The 22,649-nt window shown below is 50.4% G+C and overlaps 11 protein-coding genes across 11 annotated transcripts; 8 read left to right on the plus strand and 3 right to left on the minus strand.

Moving 5' to 3' along the window:
• Window positions 1–116: 116 nt before the first annotated feature.
• On the plus strand, window positions 117–4,563 carry N7446_002502 (uncharacterized protein; the record flags this gene model as incomplete). The annotated part of the gene is made up of 6 exons (XM_058511251.1): window positions 117–172; window positions 231–594; window positions 651–3,117; window positions 3,170–3,256; window positions 3,307–3,528; window positions 3,578–4,563. 6 exons carry the CDS (start codon window positions 117–119, stop codon window positions 4,561–4,563), a joined length of 4,182 nt encoding a protein of 1,393 aa, XP_058376787.1.
• Window positions 4,564–4,834: 271 nt separating this feature from the next.
• On the minus strand, window positions 4,835–5,476 carry N7446_002503 (uncharacterized protein; the record flags this gene model as incomplete). The annotated part of the gene is made up of 1 exon (XM_058511252.1): window positions 4,835–5,476. The coding sequence occupies one exon, from the start codon at window positions 5,474–5,476 to the stop codon at window positions 4,835–4,837; it is 642 nt and encodes a 213-aa protein (XP_058376788.1).
• A 372-nt stretch (window positions 5,477–5,848) lies between these two features.
• On the plus strand, window positions 5,849–7,197 carry N7446_002504 (UDP-galactose transporter HUT1; the record flags this gene model as incomplete). Its single annotated transcript, XM_058511253.1, has 2 exons — window positions 5,849–6,072; window positions 6,126–7,197. The coding sequence occupies 2 exons, from the start codon at window positions 5,849–5,851 to the stop codon at window positions 7,195–7,197; spliced, it is 1,296 nt and encodes a 431-aa protein (XP_058376789.1).
• Window positions 7,198–7,407: 210 nt separating this feature from the next.
• Window positions 7,408–8,035, minus strand: N7446_002505 (peptidylprolyl isomerase; the record flags this gene model as incomplete). The annotated part of the gene is made up of 3 exons (XM_058511254.1): window positions 7,408–7,562; window positions 7,676–7,778; window positions 7,910–8,035. 3 exons carry the CDS (start codon window positions 8,033–8,035, stop codon window positions 7,408–7,410), a joined length of 384 nt encoding a protein of 127 aa, XP_058376790.1.
• A 161-nt stretch (window positions 8,036–8,196) lies between these two features.
• Window positions 8,197–9,106, plus strand: N7446_002506 (uncharacterized protein; the record flags this gene model as incomplete). The annotated part of the gene is made up of 2 exons (XM_058511255.1): window positions 8,197–8,301; window positions 8,459–9,106. 2 exons carry the CDS (start codon window positions 8,197–8,199, stop codon window positions 9,104–9,106), a joined length of 753 nt encoding a protein of 250 aa, XP_058376791.1.
• Window positions 9,107–9,141: 35 nt separating this feature from the next.
• N7446_002507 (putative 3-oxo-5-alpha-steroid 4-dehydrogenase) lies at window positions 9,142–10,261 on the minus strand (the record flags this gene model as incomplete). The annotated part of the gene is made up of 3 exons (XM_058511256.1): window positions 9,142–9,542; window positions 9,610–10,096; window positions 10,163–10,261. The coding sequence occupies 3 exons, from the start codon at window positions 10,259–10,261 to the stop codon at window positions 9,142–9,144; spliced, it is 987 nt and encodes a 328-aa protein (XP_058376792.1).
• Window positions 10,262–11,108: 847 nt separating this feature from the next.
• N7446_002508 (putative histone deacetylase complex subunit (Hos4)) lies at window positions 11,109–14,885 on the plus strand (the record flags this gene model as incomplete). The annotated part of the gene is given in 3 exon segments (XM_058511257.1): window positions 11,109–13,665; window positions 13,680–14,449; window positions 14,498–14,885. The coding sequence occupies 3 exon segments, from the start codon at window positions 11,109–11,111 to the stop codon at window positions 14,711–14,713; spliced, it is 3,543 nt and encodes a 1,180-aa protein (XP_058376793.1). The 3' UTR covers window positions 14,714–14,885.
• A 327-nt stretch (window positions 14,886–15,212) lies between these two features.
• N7446_002509 (40S ribosomal protein eS12) lies at window positions 15,213–16,031 on the plus strand (the record flags this gene model as incomplete). The annotated part of the gene is made up of 3 exons (XM_058511258.1): window positions 15,213–15,215; window positions 15,510–15,828; window positions 15,907–16,031. The coding sequence occupies 3 exons, from the start codon at window positions 15,213–15,215 to the stop codon at window positions 16,029–16,031; spliced, it is 447 nt and encodes a 148-aa protein (XP_058376794.1).
• A 980-nt stretch (window positions 16,032–17,011) lies between these two features.
• N7446_002510 (Zn(II)2Cys6 transcription factor domain-containing protein) lies at window positions 17,012–18,982 on the plus strand (the record flags this gene model as incomplete). Its single annotated transcript, XM_058511259.1, has 5 exons — window positions 17,012–17,133; window positions 17,193–17,771; window positions 17,823–18,032; window positions 18,084–18,346; window positions 18,402–18,982. 5 exons carry the CDS (start codon window positions 17,012–17,014, stop codon window positions 18,980–18,982), a joined length of 1,755 nt encoding a protein of 584 aa, XP_058376795.1.
• Window positions 18,983–20,075: 1,093 nt separating this feature from the next.
• Window positions 20,076–20,547, plus strand: N7446_002511 (DUF427 domain-containing protein; the record flags this gene model as incomplete). The annotated part of the gene is made up of 4 exons (XM_058511260.1): window positions 20,076–20,156; window positions 20,214–20,319; window positions 20,370–20,450; window positions 20,516–20,547. The coding sequence occupies 4 exons, from the start codon at window positions 20,076–20,078 to the stop codon at window positions 20,545–20,547; spliced, it is 300 nt and encodes a 99-aa protein (XP_058376796.1).
• Window positions 20,548–21,109: 562 nt separating this feature from the next.
• Window positions 21,110–22,193, plus strand: N7446_002512 (uncharacterized protein; the record flags this gene model as incomplete). The annotated part of the gene is made up of 4 exons (XM_058511261.1): window positions 21,110–21,187; window positions 21,246–21,349; window positions 21,402–21,476; window positions 21,524–22,193. 4 exons carry the CDS (start codon window positions 21,110–21,112, stop codon window positions 22,191–22,193), a joined length of 927 nt encoding a protein of 308 aa, XP_058376797.1.
• Between the last annotated feature and the right edge of the window lie 456 nt (window positions 22,194–22,649).

The raw sequence follows: 22,649 nt of genomic DNA on the forward strand, positions 1-22,649 counted from the left end.
CTCTGGTTGAATTGTTGAATTGACTCTCGCCTTCTTTTCCTGTGTGGCGAGTGGAGGCTCACCCTTGTTTTGGTCTTTTTGCTCGCATCGAGTGTATGACTGGAGACATACACTAGATGTCGACTCAAGCACATACCCCCTTACCCCAAGTTGGGAAGCTTGTGAGCGTGGTGTGAGTATTTGCCAAGAAGATGCTCTTTGGCCTCATGCTAATGTCTGTTCAATCCCAGCCCGGTCGGTCTTAAAGAAGCTGCCCTCGACTCGCCCACCTTCCGTGCCACCACCCTCCATTTTTGCGACCAGGTCGAATATATAGAGAAATGGCTGGATGGATATGCAAAGGCTGCAACAAAGCTCTCCTCCGAGCTGACGGCTCTGGAGAGTGTTGTAAACAGTTTTCTGTCCTACTCGACCAGCCCCCTCAGTGTCTCCGAAGCGGTCGTCGATCATGATTACACACTATTGGCTATGAAGAGGACCGGGGAGGGATCCAAGGATCTCTGGAGCGGATTAGTGTCATCGACTAGGAAGATGGAGGGGTTGATTGCTGAACCGATCCGCGACTTCATCCATGAGGATCTGCGGCAATTTAAGGTACGTTGGACCCCTTGGACTATCTTCTTCGCAAACAGCGTTTAACATTGTTATAGGAAATCCGTCGCAATCTCGAACAGACACAGAAACAGTACGACTATCTACAAGCCAAATATGCCTCACAGTCCAAGTCCAAGGAAGCCTCGGCTTTGAGAGAAGAAGCTTTCCAGCTTCATGAAGCCCACAAGGCCTACATCAGAGCATCCATGGACTTCGCAGTACAGTCTCCCCAGGTGCGTAATGCGCTAGATCGTCTTTTGGTCAAGGTATCTTTCGATCAATGGCGGGAAATCCGGGGATTCCATAACCAAAACAGCGGCACATTCTCCAAATGGTCTCAAGAGATGGATCGCATTAAGGGGTGGCTTCATGAGATGGAAGGGAGTGAAAGGTCATCCAAGAAGGAGCTGCTCTCTACCCGGAAGTACCTCGAAGAAGCCGCGGAGGCTGCAGCTCGCCCCTCTCGTGAACTGGAGGACTATAATATTTCAACTGTTCCGTACCTTGGCTCTCGTCCTCTTTCATCACTAAATGTGACAAAAGAGATGAGACCGGAGAAACAAGGGTGGCTGTACTTGCGCACTTTATCAGGAAAGCCTACTCGTACCGTCTGGGTCAAGCGCTGGGCTTTCCTCAAGAATGGCATTTTTGGTTGTCTTGTGCAGGGCGCTAGAACCGGTGGTGTTGAAGAAAGTGAGAGGATTGGTGTGCTGCTTTGCAGCATTCGTCCTGCTTTTCAAGAAGAACGCCGGTTCTGTTTCCAAGTCAAGACCAAGAACAACACGATTTTGCTGCAGGCAGACAACCAAAAAGAGCTGATGGAGTGGATTGGCGCCTTTGAAGCCGCCAAACAGAAAGCATTGGAAAATCCTGCTAGCACCGGTCTCTCAGTTTCTGGAAAGGTCACTGTCCAAGATCCTGCATTTTCCATTTCTCAACCCCCGGCTCCCGAGTTCACTGCAGATCCCGCCGACTCTCTCACACCCCACACCCACGATGAGCCCGGCGGTGGAGAGCGAAGCTCAACACTTCCTGTCCCGGACCGTGATGGCAATGCATTCAGAAATAGCACTGATATTGGAAGCAGAAGGCCCACTGGCTTGGAAACTGAGAGTTCTGCCAGAGAGCACACTTCCAGACTGATCCAGAAGTTGGACCTTCATCGAAAATCTACCAACGTTGCCCCGACACCTTCCCACCTTGGCCCCGTTGGTGGAATTGCCAGCCTCATCTCTGCCAGCCACAACATTCTCCCATACAGTACAACCATTCCAATCAATGGGAATGACGATGCCAACCGAGGCCGCAGTTTGAGCAATGTGGAAGGGCCCGGTGAAAGCCTTGCACCTACAACCCTTGCCAATCCCCCAGCCCCTACCAGTATGAGCAAGGCCGCTGTGGTCGTGAGTAATGAAAGGGGCATTGGGGTAGGTCTCTCCGACAGCACAGGTGGGATGCCTAGTGGTATGATGGCGAACCTGTGGGGTAGCTCTAATTGGGGCTTTGTGAACAAGTTCCAAATGGAACAACGTCCACACGATGATGCCCCAGAAGGGCGGCCATCTTCCACCCTGAGTGACGGTTCAGTGCGTACCCTTGCTGCACAGCCTGATCAGCCGGGCGATTCAGCAAATAAGTCGGCGTCCGGGCCCCGTCACAGACAGACCGTAAGCCTTGATGGCGAGGAAACCAAGCAGCTTCAGCGAGCTATAATGGGTGTCGAGCACGAGTATCCAAGCTATTATCCTCCTCGATTAAGGATACAAGATGCCCAATTTCGATTGCTGTTCCCAGATGTCAAAAGAGAGGAAGCTTTGGTGTTGGTGTTTAGGGCTACTTGGAGTCCAAACGACCTGCAAGAGTTCCCCGGACGAGCCTATGTCACAACCAGAAATATCTATTTCTACAGTCATCACTTCGGATTGGTGCTGACGACCGGTGTTTCTCTGGAGAGTATCAAAGAAGTGACTGCGGCATCTGGACGAGACTGTGATTTCCTTTTCCTTCACATTATCCCAGCACTCGGTAGTGACACCCCTGGCCGAGTCACCATCAAAACCTTCCTTGAACCTCTCAGACTTCTACAGAAACGTCTGAACTTCTTGATCCAGGGCTCTATTGCTGTCGAGCAATTGTCCTTGGAAGAATTGATCAAAGCCCTGATCAAGATGGACACAGGCTCTCCGACCAGGTCATCCAGTGCAGATAGCTGGGAGGATCTCTCGTCCGGACTTGCTGACATCAAATCAGATGGAGGCAAACGTGCTGCCAAGGGCCCGGTGAGGGACATTCGAACCCCCATCTACATCGAGAAAGACCTTGACCTGGACGGAGGCAGGGCCGGCCGGAGGGATATCGCCAAATTCAGACTTCCAACTCAACCCGTGGAATATGTCCCACAAGGTGACCTGGTTCTTGTGGCCGATAAAGTCCTCGACATTAGCCCGAAAGCATTGTTCCATATCCTCTTTGGCGACAAGAGCGCTGTGTGGCAGCTTCTACTCCACGAGAGACAAGCGCGAGGTAGGCCCATTCCCGACCTTCAACCCTGAATCACGTTGCTGACACTTCGAAGAAATTAAGCAAGGTCCTTGGACCAGTACAGAGTCCAACCACCTCCGCCGTGACTTCCACTACAACATTGGCGCGACGGATGTCCTTGGTAGGCCTGACAGTCGACTTTGTCATTGAGTTGTAGCTGACCTTGCATAGGCAAAACCCATGATAATGCGATTTCGGACTATCAGATCATTGACGTTCTCAACGAGCATCTGTGCTACGTAATCACAGATAAGAAAACACCATGGCACCTTCCCTTCAGACGATCGTTCAGGTTGGTCAGCAAGGTTGTCATCACATTCCAGGGCAAGTCTAAGAGCAAGCTTGCTATTTACACCAAGGTCGAATGGCTGTGGTCACCCTACGGCCTCAAAAGTGAGTCAACGCCCGCTTGAAGAAACTACCTCGAACTAACACACCGCAGATGTGATCGACAAAAAGGCTAGTAATGATCTAGAACAAGACGCCTTGGACCTCGTGGATCTGGTCAGTGACCAAGTACGTCGGCTGGGTGCACACAGCCGCACTAAAAAGGCCATCACAATCTTCGGCCACGTTGGACGCCAAAGCAATGTCTCCCACTTCAACGGTGCTGGTGTCAACTTGAAGTTGGAACCTCGCAAGCCTCGAGTCCAACGAAGCATGCACGAGCTTCTCCTTGAAACATCCATCTCATTCATGGAAACCACCATCTCCTTCCTGATGATGTGGGCCTTTGGTGTTATTCGCTGGTCCTGGAAGACTGTGAGTGCACACAAGATCATCTTGGTTCTATTAGCCACAAGTGCAATCATGAACGGATATCACTCCTCTCGAGATGGCTGGGACTGGTGGCATGAAAGGCACGCAGGAAAGTTCATGGCGCGGCTTGGAGTCCAGCCGAATCTCGTCATGAGCAAGGCTATCTACATGCAAGATATCGATGATGCAGTTGCAAACACCACGATCTGGCCCAGTAATGGCAACGTCAGTGACTGCTATGCCACCTTCCATGACCAAACAATGCGGTATGCAGAGATGCCTTTGTCACTCAGCACATCAGGACCCCGGGACGTCTTGACCAAGAGCGCAATCAAACGCTTCCAGCAAACCCGCGAGCGCCTCGGAATGTACCGCCACAATCTTCTCGTTGCCCTTCGAGTTGTGAATAGAATCGAGAAAGAAGTAATTCAAACGGAGTGGGAGCGCTGGCTCCGCGAGGAGACTCGCCGCTGTCGCCAGGTGGAGGTGCTTCTCGGTGGCGAGTCTACCCAAAGTGATGACTCGCAGGCTAGCCGACTTGCTCAAGCTGAACGCGTCTTCGCCGAGCATGCAGACAACGTGAAGCAGTGGTATGAGGAGTACTGCCCGAGTTGTCGATTGGAGCAAGAAAAAGTCAACGCCAATAATCGTGGTGATCTAATCCCTTGAATTTCTGCAGCTGTTTCTTGCCGCCCTGATACTTGATACTTGATACTTGAAACTTGATACCTGTGCAGCCATTTAGCATTTGTTGCATCTTGCTCTTGCCTATCACTATACCCGGTGGTCCCTACTGTTGTACATAATTTCGGCGCAGATCTGGCAGCCCTGGCTGCATCTTAATGCTACACTTTTCGGTGAATCTTCTATCCATCGCGTAATCCATCAACCCACAAGGGACTAGAAAGTCATACTATACACATAAAACAGACGACCTATCCTAATTCTGCCTCGGCTTAACCTCACCCTCCTGCACAACATAATAAGCAACAGTCCCATCTCCACCCATCCCCCGATCAACCATAGCAAGCAACAACCTCTGAGACCCCCATTCCCTACTCTCCCTCGCCATCTCCCTCTTCTCATAATACCGCGTCAACTTCCTCTCCATCTCATCATCCCCATTCTCCCCATTCTCCCCATTCTCCCTATGACTATACTCAACCAACCCTCTAGCAACCCGCGGCAATTCATCAAAAACAGCAGCCATAGTCGCAAGACTCCACGCCTGACCATGCGCAGTGGGTATCACAAACATCCGCTCAGGCCGCAGGTCATCCTCCCGGATCCCATTTTCTAACATCCACAATTGTTCGTCGGGGTGAGTGTATACCCTGTGTGGTGGGATCCCGGACACTAATGTTACAGCGTGTGTTTGAGTTTGGCCTTTTGTTGAGGACGGTAATGGTGTTGGGATTGTGTGTGTCAGGAGGGAGGTCCAGAGGTGTTGGTGTTGGAGGTTGTGTAGGACTTGGGTTGAGGTTGCGACTGAGGGGGTTTGGTGCGTTGCACTGGATGTCTGCGCGCTGAGCGCTGAGGGCTCTGGGCGTTTTGTTGGAGGTTGGGGTTGTGTGTTTGCCATTGTGTGGTTTTTCTTTGGGTGTCGGGGTTGGTGAGGTCGTGGATATAGCTTGCGCGAGCTTGGCGATTCGCGGAAATTGGGAGCTGGTGAACCGCCTGCTGTGTAGATAGGGTTCGGGTATTGCTTTGCGCAATGGATATGTGAGATAGTCGAGGTCAAGTTGCGTTGAGATCAATTATAGACTGGAATGGAGGTTGTGGACATGATGAGTTCTTCACAGGGCAAAATTATGTGGGGCGGCGATCATCGATAAGAAGAACACATGGCTTCATTGTTTTTCTTTTTTTTCTGTTTCGGAACTTAACACCTTCGATATTCTTATTCTGAGTCTAGCACGAACTGCACCTCAATTCCCTCCCTCTATACTCAAACATGGGACGACAAAAGCAATCCGCGCCGCTTCAAAGAACACCTTCCTCTAACTTAATGCACCTCCCCAATTATTCCGACGTGTCACGAAAGCCTGGAAACACAGACACGCCCTCTGTCGCCAATGGAAGCGTGTCCGAGAAAGCATCGACAACGCCGGAGACAGTGGCTGACAATCCTGGGTTGATGCAGCTTGTGATCTGCGTCCTCGGTATCTATGCAGCATTGTAAGTACTTCCCGTCTCGTCTCAAGATGAACCTTTAACTAACAAACACACAGTCTCTCATGGGGTGTCCTACAAGAGGCGATCACAACAACAAGCTACCCGATCCGCCCAGCAACAGCCACCGAACCAGAGCCACCAACAGAACGCTTCACCTACTCGCTCGTGCTGAACACCATCCAATCCTCCTTCGCAGCAATCACTGGCTTTATATACCTCCTGATCTCAACACCGAAGGGCCAAAGCATTCCGTCCATCTTCCCCACGCGCCGAATCCTCTTCCCCCTCCTCCTAGTCAGCATCTCCTCCTCGCTCGCCTCGCCCTTCGGCTACGCCAGCCTCCAGCACATCGACTACCTCACCTTCATCCTCGCCAAATCATGCAAGCTCCTCCCAGTCATGGTCCTGCACCTGACCATCTTCCGAAAGAAATATCCCTTGTACAAGTATGGCGTTGTTTTGATGGTTACGCTCGGTGTTGCGACCTTCAGTCTGCACCACCCAGGCACTAGCAAGAAGGTCGCCGCAGCCGCAGCGAAGCAATCCGGTTCCTCGGGCTGGGGTATCTTCTTGTTGTCCATTAACCTTCTTTTGGATGGTCTGACCAACACCACGCAAGACCATGTCTTCTCCTCGCCTAAGCTGTACACGCGCTTTACGGGGCCCCAGATGATGGTTGCCCAGAACGTGCTCTCGACCGTGCTGACTGCCGTGTACCTCCTGGTTATGCCGCATCTTTCGCAAAGCGGGATCTTGCACAACCTCCTGCCGTTACCTATTCCCCCGTCTAATGAGACGGAACTGTTTGGCGCTGTTTCTTTCCTCTCCCGTCACCCCGAGGCACTGAAACATGTCCTCGGATTCGCGGCGTGTGGTGCTGTTGGTCAGCTGTTTATCTTCTATACTTTGTCGCGGTTCTCTTCTCTATTGCTGGTCACTGTTACCGTTACACGGAAGATGTTGACTATGCTGCTTAGCGTGTTCTGGTTTGGTCATTCTTTGTCTGGTGGTCAGTGGTTGGGCATTGGTCTGGTCTTTGGTGGTATCGGTGCCGAAGCAGCAGTGCAGAGATCAGAGAAGAAAGCGAAAGAGAGGTCGAAGCTTGAGGCTGCGAAGAAGGAGTTGTAGGCTTCTCGGGGATATATATCAAGTCATACCTCAAGAGCATATAGATCTATAAATCAACAATCACAGTGTGAAGTGTTCCGACAAATCAAAACTTCTTCTCTAGTATGCTGTACATTGGAAGTAGATAGTAAATATTGCCATCATGCATTGCTATTGATATCAAGGACACTCAATGCAAGTAAAGACGTAGCCCATCGACAAATGCAACCCTCACTTCCGCCCCTCAACCATGATAATATGATACCCAAACCCAGTCTTCACCTCGGCATACTTGGGGTTACCAGTAGTACTAGCCTCAAGCTCAAAGGCCACATTCTCAAATGCAGGATCCAGAGCTCCCCGAGTCTTCCATCCTAGTGAGCCACCTGCAGGATGAAGTCAGCCTTGTCCATGTCATAGATTCTGCGTATGGAACAAAGAATCCTGGACCGGATCCCCCGTTGACATTTGCAGAGAACAGAGGAGGAATGATACTAACCCTGTCGAGCCTTATCTTCCGAGAATTCACGGGCAACCTCGTCAAATTTGGTGCCATTGCGGAGCTTCTCAAGGGCTTCTTCTTTCTTGGCGTGTTTCTCGCACTGGATATTGTCAGTATGAGTCTGTATATGGCTGCTTTCTTTTGTTTTGGAGTTTATGGTAGCCAGATGCCATAGGACTAAAAAACAAGACGAGAGCACAGCGTATAAAGCAGAAGAAAGGCAAAACATACAAGAATATGGCGCACATTAATCGACTGCGCACCCTTCACAGCACCCTTCCCACCCTTGCCTTTATCATCGGCAGCAGCATCCTTGCCCTTGCCCTTCCCAGCTTTGGCATTGTTCTTGGGAGCCATAGTGGAATATGAGCTATGAGCTATGAGCTATGAAGCTATGAGGTCGTTGTATTCTTTTCTGACCGGATGAGATGTGGGGTGGGATAATGGTGGCCTGAGGTTCTAAGGCAGAAAATGGCGTGTGACGTGCGCTCTACACACTTCGACTTGTTTAAAACGCCATGGGCTTTGACCTTGATACAGTGCGTGTTTCCGCTTTGCCGGACGGTGCTTTTTATATATCGGATTTCGTCACGGAGGATGAGGAGGATTGGTTGGCGCAGAAGGTATGTTGTTGGTGCCTTGCTCTTGTACAAGTCTTGTTCATTTTGCTTTAGTACATGTATACCACCCCGCAAACATATATACTTGTCATTGTCATGATTTTGTTTCATATTGCCAACGTTTATATATATCATACTTCATACTCACAGCAATGAACAGGTGACCTCAGCACCTCTACCACGCTGGACTCAACTCTCGCATCGCAGACTACAAACTTGGCCATCGGCACTGACAAAGAACAACACCCTTCTCGCATGTCCACTACCAGCCTGGCTAGAATCCACCATTGGGCCACGATTCAAGGATTTAGGAATCTTCAATGATGCACCTCATCAAGCACCGAACCATGTCCTGATCAACGAGTACCAGCCCGGACAGGGCATCATGCCACATGAAGACGGAGCTGCATATTACCCACTCGTTGCGACTGTCAGTCTGAGTGCACCTATTGTATTCGATATCTATGAGAAGTATGGACCGGAACAAGGACAAGGACAAGAAAGCACTGGCGGTGCAGCGGCTCAGACAGCTCGAAGACCTAAGCCTAAGTATAGGATCTTACAGGAGAGACGGAGTCTGCTTATCACGAGGGGCGAGATATATACAGATTTCCTGCATGGAATTGCTGAAGTGACGAAAGATGAAGAATTGGGCCCAGACTCCATTTGTAATTGGGATCTGTTGCGAGAGAAAGAGGCTTACCGAGATGGTTGGTACGAGCGGAAGACAAGGATCAGTCTCACGTACCGGGACGTGCTTCACGTTACGAAGGTGGGGAACGCGATGAAATTCCTTGGCGGGAGGTGACACGATTCCAATTTCCGATGTTATTGTTACATATTCTAGTACAGCCAAGGAATCATATACCACCAATCTTTGACCGAGTCTTTACCGAACTTTTGTGCATACCATGCCTTGGTATTCCGGGCTGTTAGGCCTAGGTTTACGGCAACGAATGCCATGCAGGCGAGCATGGTCTTGTTCACTAGGGCTCCGCGTGGCGCGGCTAGTAGCGAGAGTGATAGGTAGATGACGCACTCTGCTCCGTAGTGAGGGCACACGACACCACTGAACATGGGATGTTGAGGGAGGGTGTACTTTTCTAATGAGAAAAGGTAGTGGTGGGAGTCGTGCTGTAGGCCTGATGCGACTAGGAAGACTGGGACGAGGAAGAATGTCCGCATGCTTGGAGCGTTGGTGATTTTCAGATGATGGATCGTCAGATCCTTGGTCAACAGCGTTCCTGAGTTAGCGTTGTTAGCAAGCTAGCCCTAAAATATTTTATAGTTATAAGAGTGAGGATAACATACCTGAGCCCTCAATCCAGATCGCCACACCCGCAGCCAGATAGAAACCCAAACCTAGCAGCCAGTGAACAACCCACATCTGCGAAGATGAAGGTTTCGAAAAATTAATGCACTCCCACAACCTGCGGGATCCCTGCATAGCCAACAAAATCCAACAAATAACAAGCTGCGTCATGGACATCGACTGCTGCCGATGCTCCTCGTTCACCCGAGTTGCAATAGCCTGGAACACCACGCCCCGGGACAGTAACTGAGCCGCCCAGAACACAGACGAGAGTAGGGAAACAATATAAAATTGCGTAAAATAGCTATGGGGCACCTGCCATGTCGCCACATAGTCGAGGATTCCCCGTCCCGCACGCTTACCCTCACCTGCAGGCTGGGCACGAGCCGCGGCCGACTGGTCGGACGAGGTCGAGGTTGAGGTTGCGCGGGGCCCATAGACGAGGAAGCGGTCGCGCAGGGAGGACGGGATGCTGATGGAGACGGTCTGCAGAGGAGGGGCATTAGCTTGGGGTGTCTGCAGGCGTGGGCACTGTCACAGGGCGTATCGTACTGTGGCGGCGGCCAGCAGGAAGAACGCGCGTAGAGCATCCACTGCGTCCATGCCTGTGGTTTCTAAGGTTGTGTCGACCCATTGTGCGATGAGAGACATGGCTGGCAGTGTTGGTGTCTCTTGTCTCTCTAGTTTGTCTAGCTTGCCTAGCTTGTCGGTGCCATGTGATCTCGGGATTCGGGTTTTTGGCGTGTTTACTGTGGGGATTCCGGCCGATCATTCAGCTCTGCGCCACGGGGGAGTTAATTCGGCTCCCGGGATCAGCTAGGAGAGGTCATTGGTGTGTTCACCTCTTATCTCGATGGAGGTATGGAAGTATGGAAGTCTAAGTTGATAGAGCTATCGCTTATGATAGGACTACTCTGTAGAGAGAGAGAGACAGACAAGGACGGATGGCCTGGTGGCCTGATAGCTGCTGACTCATCCAATCCCTGTTTGCCCTGTTTGCACGCCGGATTGGGTCACGGGGCCCGTGTCCTTTGAACGCAGACAAGTTGCACGTATTCGGGCAGTCTGTGCCTTTCCAGGAGTGTTGGGAATGTTGTAGAGAGGCAGAATCAAACCCAGTTAGCCCTAAATGCAAAACCCCCTCAAAATGGGGGGCGTTTTCAGTAATCCACCTGCAGATGATTCACCGTGGCCACCCAGTGAGGAGCCTTACCCAGTAATGGAGTCCCATTCCTTGCCCTTCCCGCTTTTCCTCTCCCCTTCTCTTTCTTCTCTCCTTTCACTCCTGAATTTCCCCCCCTAATCCCATCTCGAATCTCCCGTATTTCGTACCACCGTGGTGCGATCTTGTTCTTTCACCCTCCTTTGGTGAACCACCCGTGGTCGAAGATCGGCGTCCGCGCATAACTGCTGGCGTTGTCGACCACGGTCGTCTTGTCGGTCGCGTATACCCCCACAAAATGACGAGCGGCATTCCAAGTCTTCGAGTGCTATCGCTATGAGTGATGTCGAGGCAGTCTCTTTACCAGCTGCCCTGGACGTCGGTCAGAACACGCTTGCTGCGGTGAAGCCAGATCCTGCTGGGCCTCCACCTAGGAATGACCGTGCCGACTCTCGGGTAGAAAGTGATGGTCAAAATGTGCATTCAGAGGAGGAAATTGGGCCTCCGAGCCCCAGGGCCGATTCCGAGGCAGAAACAATAATTCAATCGGGTCGAGAGTCCTTGTCGCCTGAAAAGAAAAGAAAGCATATAAAGCATGATCCGAATCGTCGAGAACTTAATGGAATTGATGGACATCAGCGCAAGAAATCACGAACCCATGGCGAACATGGAAGGGAACGGTCGCGGTCAAGGGCGCTTTCTCCGTCGATGGTCAAAATCGAAAAGGTCGACGATATTGGGACGGAAGGTGCCACTGGGATTGATCGCGAGAGATCGCGCGCTTTCCGTAAACGCAGCTTCAGTGATTCCGAAGATCAACACGGTCTTCGTGCACACTCTCACGCAGCGTCACACTCGCACGAACTTAAACACAACAACAATACACGCCTTTCTCGACCGCCATCAAATACGCGATCGCTCTCACCCAGTCGCAGATCTCATCAACGCTCTGCGTCGGGATCTCAATTCCCAACAAAGAAGAAAGCGCCGACTCCTCTGCTCACTGGCTTTCCGCGACAAAGCTCCGAAGATAGACTATCGACATCTTCATCGGCAAGTGGTTCTCCATTACCAGGCGCTCACCTGCGCAAGCTTGGTGGTACTGGCGCATCCGCGTCACCCGCGAAACAAATGGGTCCCAAAAAGTTGCGCGACAAGAGCGGCAGGACTCCCCTCGCGAGAGCCTGCGCGGATCGGAAGCATGATCAAGTGATGATGCGCCACGCCGAACGACCAGAAGATATTAACATTCCTGATAATGCAGGCAATACTCCCCTGCAGATCGCATCGCTCGCCGGCGAAGCTGAAATCGTGAAGTTCCTACTTGACGCTGGCTGTGAAATCAACACCAAGAACATCGACAAAGATACCCCGTTGATTGATGCCGTCGAAAATGGAAACGTGGAAGTGGTCAAACTTCTGCTTGATGCGGGCGCAAACCCCCGAACGGTGAATGCTGAAGGCGATGAGCCCTATGAGTTGGTGCCATCGTTTGTGGACGAAGATGAATATGACGAAATGCGGAAGGCAATCGCTGATGCTAAGGCCAACCTACGGCCTAGTCGACGCTCGGAGGAACACATGCCACCGGAGAACAGGGAGCCCTCTTCACGGCGTACATCGGCAGCCAGGGGATCAGCAGCAAGTCCCCGAGATTCACCCCCGATGCGCAGTCCTCCTCCCGTGGGTGTGGCAGGCCGGCGAAAGGGTGGCCGAAGTGAAGCCACACGAAATGATCTTCTCTGGACGAAGCCGACATTTGAGAATCTCCGAGAGTTCGCTGCCAAAGGCGATGAGGCTGGTGTGGTGAGCATTCTGAACATCCTGCAGAAAGCCGACAACGCATCCTTGATTGCTGCGGCAAAGGGTGGCCACCACGATGTTTTGTCTCTTCTTTATGCCATGGGCGAGGCTGATGCCGATCCAAATCCGCTGCGGGGTCAAAAGCCTGGATATAATACTCCATTGCTCGCGGCTATCGGTCGAGGAAAGAGTGCTGTCATCCGACTCATTTTGAGTCAGCCTGGATTTGACCCCACACGTCGACTGTTTGAGGACAAGACATACTTTGAGTTGTCTCGGGATCGACAGGGCGAAGACTGGGAGGATGAGCATAACATTCTGAAGGAGGCGTATGAGAAATACTCAGGCCCACGCAAAGGTCGCAAAGGCGATTCGCCTCGCCGAGCGCGTGGAAAAGAAAAGGACGACAAACGATCCGCGCGCAAGTCCTCGTCATCCCCGGTCCCTCGCATGAGAAAGCACGACACCAGTCCCAATGCCACTAGATATCGCGATCCTTTGAAGGAAATGGATCCCATCAAGGAGAAGAGGCACGAAAAAGAACACGACTCATCACGGCCTGATTCTTCGACACGGCCCGATTCAGCGAAACCTAAATCGTCTCTATCAGCCAGAAGAGATAGCGAGTCAAGTGGGGTTGCACGTACTGATGAAATCAAAAAGCGGCGGCTCATCGCAGGACGTCGACCTCAGGAGCGCCGGCCCAGTCTCTTTTCATCCGATTCGTTGTCTGGGCGCGAAGAGGCTCCCAAGATGCGCCCTGATAATGCTCCCGATTCATCTCTGTCCTTGAAGCGAATCCGTCCCGACAGATCTCCAGAGCGGTCTCGCTCCCGCGGCACAGACAGACGCTCGCCTTCTCCTGGATCGCGCCCGAAGAAAAGAAGGGTCGTTTCCGAGGATAAGCAGCCGGGTGCTGCAAACGGTTCAAAACACCCCGACGAGCTCAACACATCCCAACCCCGACGAACCAACGAAGATGCTACTCGAGCCATTGATCCCAAACCTCAACACCTCAAACCCTCCGAACCTTCTCAAAACCCTTCAACCCACCAACCTTCACCAGATCATGATCCCGTTAAAAAGAACGGTGACGTGAAAAAGGAACATTCAGAACACAAACCAAACCCCCAGAAGATACGATGACGGACGAGAAGCGTGCCGAGCTTGAAGCTAAGGAACTTCGCCAGGCTCAGGCCAAAAAGGCCGAACAAGAGCGCGCAGCAAACGAAAAGCGTGCCGCCGCCGAGGCCGAACGCACTCGTCTTGCCAAAGAAGAAGCTGACCGGGCTGCGCAAGCTGCTCAGGCAGCTCGTGACAAGGCCGAAGAGGATGATCGCAAGCGCAAGGAAGCCGAACAACGACGTGCTAAACAAGCCGAGGATGAACGCCAAAAGCGTCTAGAGCAAGAACGTGCTCGTATTGCCAAGATGCGCCGTGACCAGGAAGCACAAGAGCGTCGACGCCGTGAGGCACTTCCCAGTCGCCTTCACCTCGCAGCCGACCTTGTAGGCTCAAACGACTCCCGTGCCAAAAGTCACGCCTGGCTCAAGAACTTCATGCCACTTGTTACCGCACTCACCCGTCAACTCAACCCTCAATGTGATGTGGAAGTGGCCGAGGAGAAATGGATTCCGAACTACTTGGTTGCACCCTTGCTGGCCACCAACGATCTCCAGCTTTCGCAATATGCCAGCTGGGAGAAACGCAAGGCGACCCCTACTCAGCGCATGAATTTGTGGCGAGTTACGCGCCGCATGTTGACTCATGCAGAGGAATATGGAAGTCACGGCTCGACCATTGGAAACATCATGCAGAAGGATTGTGACACCCGTCCCAAGTATTTCGAGATGGAGCATGTCTTCTGGATCAGAGTAAGTCACCTATGTTGTGAGATGTGAATACCGCTAACATGCGTCTAGCTCGCTGATTTCATGGAACTCATCCCACACGTCCCTCACCTACAAGGGCTTGAACTCCAATTCCTGAACATGCACATCGATTCTGAGCCATCCTCGGCTAACCCCAGCTTCGGCGCTCCTAAGCTCAACGGTCACGGTCTCGATGGTTCTGTTGAAACCAACGGCACCGGTCTTCTCAACGGTTATGGCCATTCTCGGTCTAGTACATACGTCTAGTTTTGTTTTCAGCGTTCTTTCGCTATTCGGGACACGGCGCGATGGCAGCAATCCAGCAGTGGTGTACAGGGCGGATTCTGATTGTACGATTATGATACCTCTTGCGTTCTAGTGACGAATCTACTATTTGTGAGTAGTCAACATGTTTGTTTAGCTGTAAGTTAGCTTAGTGCTACTAAGTATTTGTATTTCAATATCTACAAATAACTTCAAAACAAACTTCACATTGATACTGTGTAAATATCGTCAGTATGTGTCCTGCCATAACAAATCTGTCAAAGGTCAAACAGAAAGGCGTGAAGTGTTGCCAACAGAGGCAAAGCAATCGCTGTCTACATGTGGTCACATGACTATCTGACGGCGGGGTGGATGACATAAGCGTAGGGCACACACAGCCGAAAAAGTCGAAATAGCGGGAAATTTCGCGCCCCGACACCACCTTATCACCAAATAACTTCTCTTCGAGGATCACCCGACTTTCGAATAACAAAAAACCAAAATGGTATGTCCATACACCTGCCAATTCAGATCACAGCCTCCCACCCACCGTTCTTGTCAAGACAATTGAGGCACTGGAATGGATACAGTCTTGTCAAGCAACCACCGTCGCCGCGGGGCCTGCAATGACCTGCCCGCTCAATGTGCGAACAAAGTCGAGTTTCGACAGCACCCAGCATACATTGCTAGAGCAAACACACTGTATCCAAACCAGCCAGACTCTCTCGTCTCGAGACAACGATTACCAACATTACCATTGAACCCATGAAAGACCAATATTCTAACATCACCCACACAGTCGGACGGAGAAGAGCCCACATCCCCCATCGCCCCTGCCGACGAGGTTGAGGTTTCTGCCGATGCCGGCAGCGGCCAGATGTCCGTCCTGGACGCCCTCAAGGGTGTTCTGCGCATCTCCCTCATCCACGACGGTCTCGCCCGTGGTCTCCGTGAGGCCGCCAAGGCCCTCGACCGCCGCGAGGCCCACATGTGTGTCCTGAACGAGGGCTGCGAGGAGGAGGCTTACAAGAAGCTCGTTGTTGCTCTCTGCTCTGAGCACAAGATCCCTCTCATCAAGGTTCCCGACGGAAAGATGCTCGGCGAGTGGGTTGGTCTCTGTACGTTTTCCCACACCACACTACACCTTCATTTAATATGGTGCCCCTCGTTACTGGTTACTAATACTCTATCCACAGGCACTCTCGACCGTGACGGCAACGCCCGCAAGGTCGTCAACTGCTCTTGCGTCGTCGTCAAGGACTGGGGTGAAGAGTCCCAGGAGCGCTCCGTGCTCCTCAACTACTTCCAGACTGAGCAGTAGATTATTTCTACGCAGCTTTTCGGTCTAGGAATATAGCCTCGTTTCGGATGCCGGGGGTTGGACTGGGGGTTTGTTTGTGATGGATGATTTGGGGGATATGGAATTGGATGACTGGCTTAGTTGTCCTGTTTGGTCTTTTGATCATTATTATGTCAAATTACCTTAGTCCTATTGCTGTGCCCCGTTTGCTCGGGTGTGCGGCGCCAATGGTATCTGGACAATTTGTCTAATCCTGACAATCTGTTATGAATTTACGTATGTGCGCATTGCTTTGGCATGTTTGTAGATGTAGATTGTGTTGGAGGACTATATGTCTTGGGGATGTTTAGGTCAATTGCCTGCTTGCAAGGCTGTCAAGGGACCGGAGGGCTAGTGAGAATTCGCACAGCCATATATCCTTTCTATGTCAAAAAGAAATACATGAACGGCAAACCAGCGAGCAAATAAACACCGAACTCCGTGACGGAGAGCCTTCTATGAAGTATGAATGAGAACATTGTATAGACGGAGTTGGGAAAGCCGGGAGCACGAACTCCGCCCTGTCCAACGTTGCCGGCATTGAAGGTTTCTCCAGGTTACTCATATGTCCGTAAAAAAGATTGGTAGCGAACGATTATAGGCATTCACAAAATTTTCTCCCTTACTTCGTATTAAAGCTTTAGTCATATTGTATACATAGGCCGAGTTGAAGCAATTCATATGGATCGAAATGCGGCGAGTCAGCAAGGCAACACGAACAACCAATCAGGTAGCAGGCAACAGGCCACGGACCGGAATTCGCACTTTTATGAATCCCGTTCATGTCAAACCTTTGGAAGTTGTTGGGAAATGCTCCTTTTTCTCACTCAAGTGAAAGGGAAAGTTTTAGTTTCTAGAACCCTCAATACAGTTCGGATTTGATCTTTGAATGGAAACGAATGCTCTTTTGGGAGAAGCTTTAATCTTGCGGTATCTCGCCCTCAATCCCGAATTCCACCGGAATGATGGGGAATTCCGACCAGAACACAAGTGGAACACCTGCGCCATACGGGCGGGCTTGCACTAACTGTGTCCGTGCTAAGTGCAAGTGTATGCTTGCCGCCGAGAGCGACAAGTGCCAAAGGTAAGTTAAACCGAGGGTAGGATGGCACGGCAACCGAGTCCAGAACTAACCGTCTCTAGATGCCTCCGGTTGAACAAGGACTGCAAAACCTCAGAATCAAACCGAAAGCGCAAGCGCTCAGCATCCTCCAAGACCCAGCATCTCGAGGCCAAGCTCGATAGTATAGTCTCAATGCTACAGGCCAACGGTGCAAACGCTGGTCTTCCAGTCGACTGGGAAGCTGCAACTCATCGACAAGTTCCACGCGATGTCTCAAGCCAAATTGGATCTTCGGTTACCCGAACGCCGGCGAGTACTACATCTCCGTCAACGATTGAACATTGTGGCTCGTCTGTTTATGATGATATCTCTTCGACGATGTCCATCTCGCCTGCGGCGGCTCAAGAGAACCTCGACAACTTTCGCAATCAGAACCTCAAGTATCTGCCATTTGTGAATATTCCGCCTCATATTACATCTGAGCATCTGCGGAGCCAGCAGCCATTTTTCTGGTTGTGCATAATGGCTGTGCTTACCCCGGGCACGCTGGAGAGTGAAGGCACCTTCAAGAAGATCACCGACTTCATTCATCAAAGGCTTATGGCGGAGGCCTCGCCGAGTATGGATCTGCTTCTTGGAGTTATGACATTCATTTCATGGTGAGTGCATCAAACCCAATAGACAGTATCCGATTTTTAACGGCTTTTCAGGGTTACATATGCCAAAAGACCGTTCCTCAATTTCTACGCACATGTATTAATTGGGATTGTTTCCGATCTTGGAATCAACAAGAGTGTTCCAAATGAATACTCTACTATGCAAGCATTCAAGTGTGCTATTGGCTGGAGGCCAAATCCACCTACAGCAAGAACGCTGGAGGAGCGGAGGGCTGTGATGGGTTGCTTTTTGATCACATCAAGGTAAGCAAAACACCGAAGAAATGCCAGAGCGTGCCCTAATGAAATATTAAGCGTTGCTTTGTCGATGTTTAAGATTGATGCTTTACGTTGGACCCCACACATGGAAGAAAGCCTTTCGGTGCTCGCCGAGGCGAAGGATTGCAAGGAAGACCAGCTCCTGGTCACGCTTGTCAAGATTCAGCTAGTGATAGACCGAGTCTACCATGCCCGCCGTGATGGCGACTCTCTCAACCCGCTGGCCTTCTATCTGAATTCCTTCCAAACACAATTGGAAACCGTGAAGAGCCAGATACCAGTTCATCTGCAGAAAGACAGTAAGTTTCTCTAATCCCAATGGTCTATCATCACAACTGCTAACCACCCTCACAGAAGCTGTACTCATGTACTTGAGCAACGCCGAACTAACCATTAACGAAATCTCCATCGTCCTACCGGCCGTACCAAACGCACCAGACCTCAAACGCTTGGACAGCCTGTACATCTCCCTCAACGCAACAAAGTCTTGGCTCGATCTATGGCTAAGCATCCCACCAAAGAACTACATAGTCATCTCCTTCGTCATGTTCTTCCAATTTACCCGCGCAATAGTCAACCTATACAAACTATCCATCCTGGAAGACCCAGCCTGGGACAGAACCATGGTCCGAAATACCGCCAATCTGATCTCATACCTGGAAAGCATCGAAGCCAATCTTAAGGAAGGTGCAGAACACATCGCCACTGCCGGAGGAACGGATATGAACATCCTCGAAAAGGGACTGAAGATGGTCCAGGGTTTAAAACAGGGCTGGGAGCCCAAGTTGAATGAAATTTGGTACGATGCGCCTATGAATCAGAGTATTCTGCAAGCTGATATGGGTGTTGGTCCGCCCAATGGCTTGGTTCCTGAAAGCTTGCAATTTAATGGGTTTGATGATTCTTGGATGATGGAGATTCTGGGATCTCTGTGAATTTTCATGGGAATGAATATGAAATTTGTGGTTAACTATATGGATGGAGTTGGGATGTAATATTATATTCTACTTGTGATACCCCCGCCGGGATATTCTAATTTATCTACCAGAGGATTTAGTCGCTGAATCAAATCTCCGCTTCAGGTATACACGGAAAAGTGGGACATGGATTCCGAATGAGATAGGGACGGTTCCTCCACGGGATATAGCCCCCGACTGATCTTGCGTGCAAAAGATCGTAGCTGTTGATTCGACGTCGCTTTTGCGTAATGCAGGGATAATGACAATGACCCGCTTATTCAGAGCTCGAGATTGGAAGTATGGAAAGTAGGAATTCATACAACGCCCTGTCGGCTACATTCTCTTGCTTGTTGAGCCACACCAATGCAAGACTTTTGACCTAGACGCCATTGCAAGCGATCTGTTCATAGACTGGTTATCCCCGACATCGCGCAGTGTCGATCCATTAACAATCGGTTACTGGAACATTCAAGGCCTTTTGAGATAAATGACATGTCCAAACTCATGGCCGGGCATGCGTCAGAAGACCCCCAAAGCCGAGCTTTCAGACACTGACTTCAAGAGCAGAATTTATGAATGTGTCTCTCATGACCTGGAAGCGGTGATCTCAATGTATGCAAGAGAATAAGCCCATGTCAACGAATCAGCGACCTCAACATTGCGTGGGCATCCAGGGTACAGCTCTACTCTTCTATCTCTTCCTCATTCTTCCTTGTTCTATCATAAACTTGGCAAATGGTTCCCAATAGGATATTGACCAGGGCATTGCCCGCTTCCATGTCTGCAAACCAATTCTGTACCGCGGCATCTACCTTATTCCAAAGAAATCGCACGATTATCTCGTCCAATTATCTGTACTTCTTGCATAATGATAAAAGCCATGCCTCACAAGGCTTTTGAATCTTGTGGAGAGCGAATAACGTGTATCGAAATCGGAATGGTGGGTAAGAGCATATATAGTATTTGCCGTGAGCTTCCCCGCAGGACGTGTCCGCTTACTTCCGGCTTATAAACCCAACAAAAGAGTATCCTTCACCTTCACACCTTTCTCTGGGATTTTTCAAACAATATGTCCACTGCCAAAGCCGAAATCGACGGCGTTCTTATCGCGGAGGCGGCTGCCTGGGAAACAGTTGAAGGGAACGTCTACGTGGGTGACCGTCGGCCCTTTGGGGTTATGACCACTGATAACTTACATTGACCAAAGTTCCCCCCTTCGAGCATCAAAGACAAATCGCTGTTCCTAGCATCTGACACGACGACCTACTGTCCATGGAAGGGTGAAGCTGAGTACTATACTGTTAAGATTGGAGGTGCGTGTAAAAAATAATCGAGACATGCATGCTGCTAATACGAGACACAGACAAGAGCATCAAGGACGCTGCTTGGTATTATGCCAAGCCGTATGAGAAAGCAGAAAATATCAAGGATCATGTGGCATTCTGTAGGTGACACCACTTGTTGAGTTGATACTCGTTGGTTTTTATTGACATTCGCCCCAATGACCAGATAAGAGCAAGGTGAATGTGACGGTCGAGTAGGAGACACCCCATAGGTATCGTATATTTAATGGATCCAATAAGGAGTCTCTTGATCGAAACATCTACTCCAACTTATGATCCATATCGTAGTAAGATAGAAATGTACACATGTACTACTTGGATAGTGAGACACTAGACGTTTGAACAATGGAACTGAGATGAAGATCTAACCGAGCGTCCGGGGTTGCACTAAGGTTGCACGTCTGGAGACAAGACTTGAGGTCCATGTTCACCATCTCCAACTTGTCCAATTAGTCCAGATGTAGGTCTCTGCTGTGTCAATCTGAGCCCAACTGTTGAGCCAGTTTATTCTTCCCGGTGATGCCGACTCTAGAGACCAATCGAGATCGCAGGGGACCAGAACTTGACCTTGTGCGAGGTAGAAAGGTCTCAGCTGGAGTATTTGTCTCTAAAATACCAGAGAAAGAGGGTTAGACGGACCTAAGCATTCTGTAGAAGATGGGGTTCTCACGTTCTCGCAGCGTTGAATATAAAAGCATGCCTCTCGCCCAGCAGTTCATCCTCCAGTTATCGACTGAAATATTCTCCGCAAAAGGAAAAGATGTCTACTTTTGTCAACATTCTCGCCCTTGTGCCATTGGCACTGGCTGCTAGCCCTATGATGACAATGTCTGATCAGGTTCGATCACCCCATCTCTTTCTACTTCGAGATCATCCTATTTACATATTTTATATAGCCCATGATCTTCAAGGAGCCAGACTATGCCATGCACGCAGGTGCAATGGGAATGCGAGTCATGGCTGATGGAAAGTGCGTAAACTTCGACACTATGCCCGACTAGTAAGTTTCATCAATATCATCCCTGGCAGAAGCATCGCTGACTTAGTCTCAGTCGCATGAACGTCGGATCAATTTATGTCCCATGTCCGTCCGAGTCGATACATGAAATGATGTGCTCAATGTACTCGTAAGTAGAAACCCAGTGGCTACGGATTTCCAGTACTGACTTGACAGCGACCACGTCTGCAAGGACGAGATGTTCACCTTCACTCGGCCCCATATGCAGTTGATGAAGAAGTCAAACGAACGCGACGTCGGCAGCCACGTCCGCAGTATGAAGTGCATGAGGATCGAGGCCCCCGCCGACAGACATGGCCACATCTTCAACAGTGACAACCCATCCACCATGACCGCAGCCAGCTGCATGAACGACATCTGCTCCACCGAACTGCCCTGCTGGTCAATGTACCCCGGCTACGGTATGTACTGCTCTCCCAGCTCCAAGACTTGCCAGCGACAAGCAATGATCGGCGAGACCTGCCACGAGGATGTTCAGTGCCAAGAGACCGCGGCCTGTATCAATAGAAAGTGTGCGGGTGTTCCGAATAATTTCCGCTGCCCAACTGGCTCTGAGTGCCCCTCTGGCATGACATGCCGTCCTCATCGTATGATGAATGTATTTGGAATGGCTATGATTGAGAGAGTCTGCATGTACGACAACGACTCTCGTAGCACCATGTGCTCCTCCGGAATGGGCTGCACCAATAACTTCCAGTGCAGTCTTCAGTACCAGTACGACTCGTACTGTGAGGCGAGCGGAAGGTGTGCTATGAAGCACGCCAGGTGCATGTCCGCCAACCAGTGTTGCTCGGGAAATTGCAGTCCCTCGGGAGAATGTATGTGAGGCTGGGTCATTTAAAAGATGTTACATTTGAGGAAGCTGGAATTTGGGATCAATTTGAAAGAGCAGCTTGATGTTTGTGAGCTTTTGATTTTTAGTCTAGTTATTGGAATTTAATAGTATAATTTTGTTGGCAGGTCTTTGCATTCGAAGTCCTGAAAATGGTTACATTTTGATGAAGACTAAGGGAATATTCCAAGATCTGGTGACCAAATGAGGATCTTCGGTGCATGTTACAACAATTGAGGAAGGCGTTACGAATCCCGTTCCTCTGGTAATCCACTCCTGTTCGGAAAGGCACCGAAGCAGACGATCAGAGAATGACCGGGCCATAGGATGTTCTCCCCACTTCCCCTTTTCAAAGAGCAAGTGAAGATTTTGGAAATCAGCAGGCTTGATATTTGAGCTCTTTTCGGGTGTATTTCTCAAACAAACCCGTAGTCTCAATCTCTAGGCTGC

The sequence above is a fragment of the Penicillium canescens genome (assembly GCF_028828765.1).
Source record: "Penicillium canescens strain IBT 15451 chromosome Unknown utg000002l_segment0_segment0, whole genome shotgun sequence".
NCBI classification, from domain to species: Eukaryota; Fungi; Ascomycota; class Eurotiomycetes; order Eurotiales; family Aspergillaceae; genus Penicillium; species Penicillium canescens.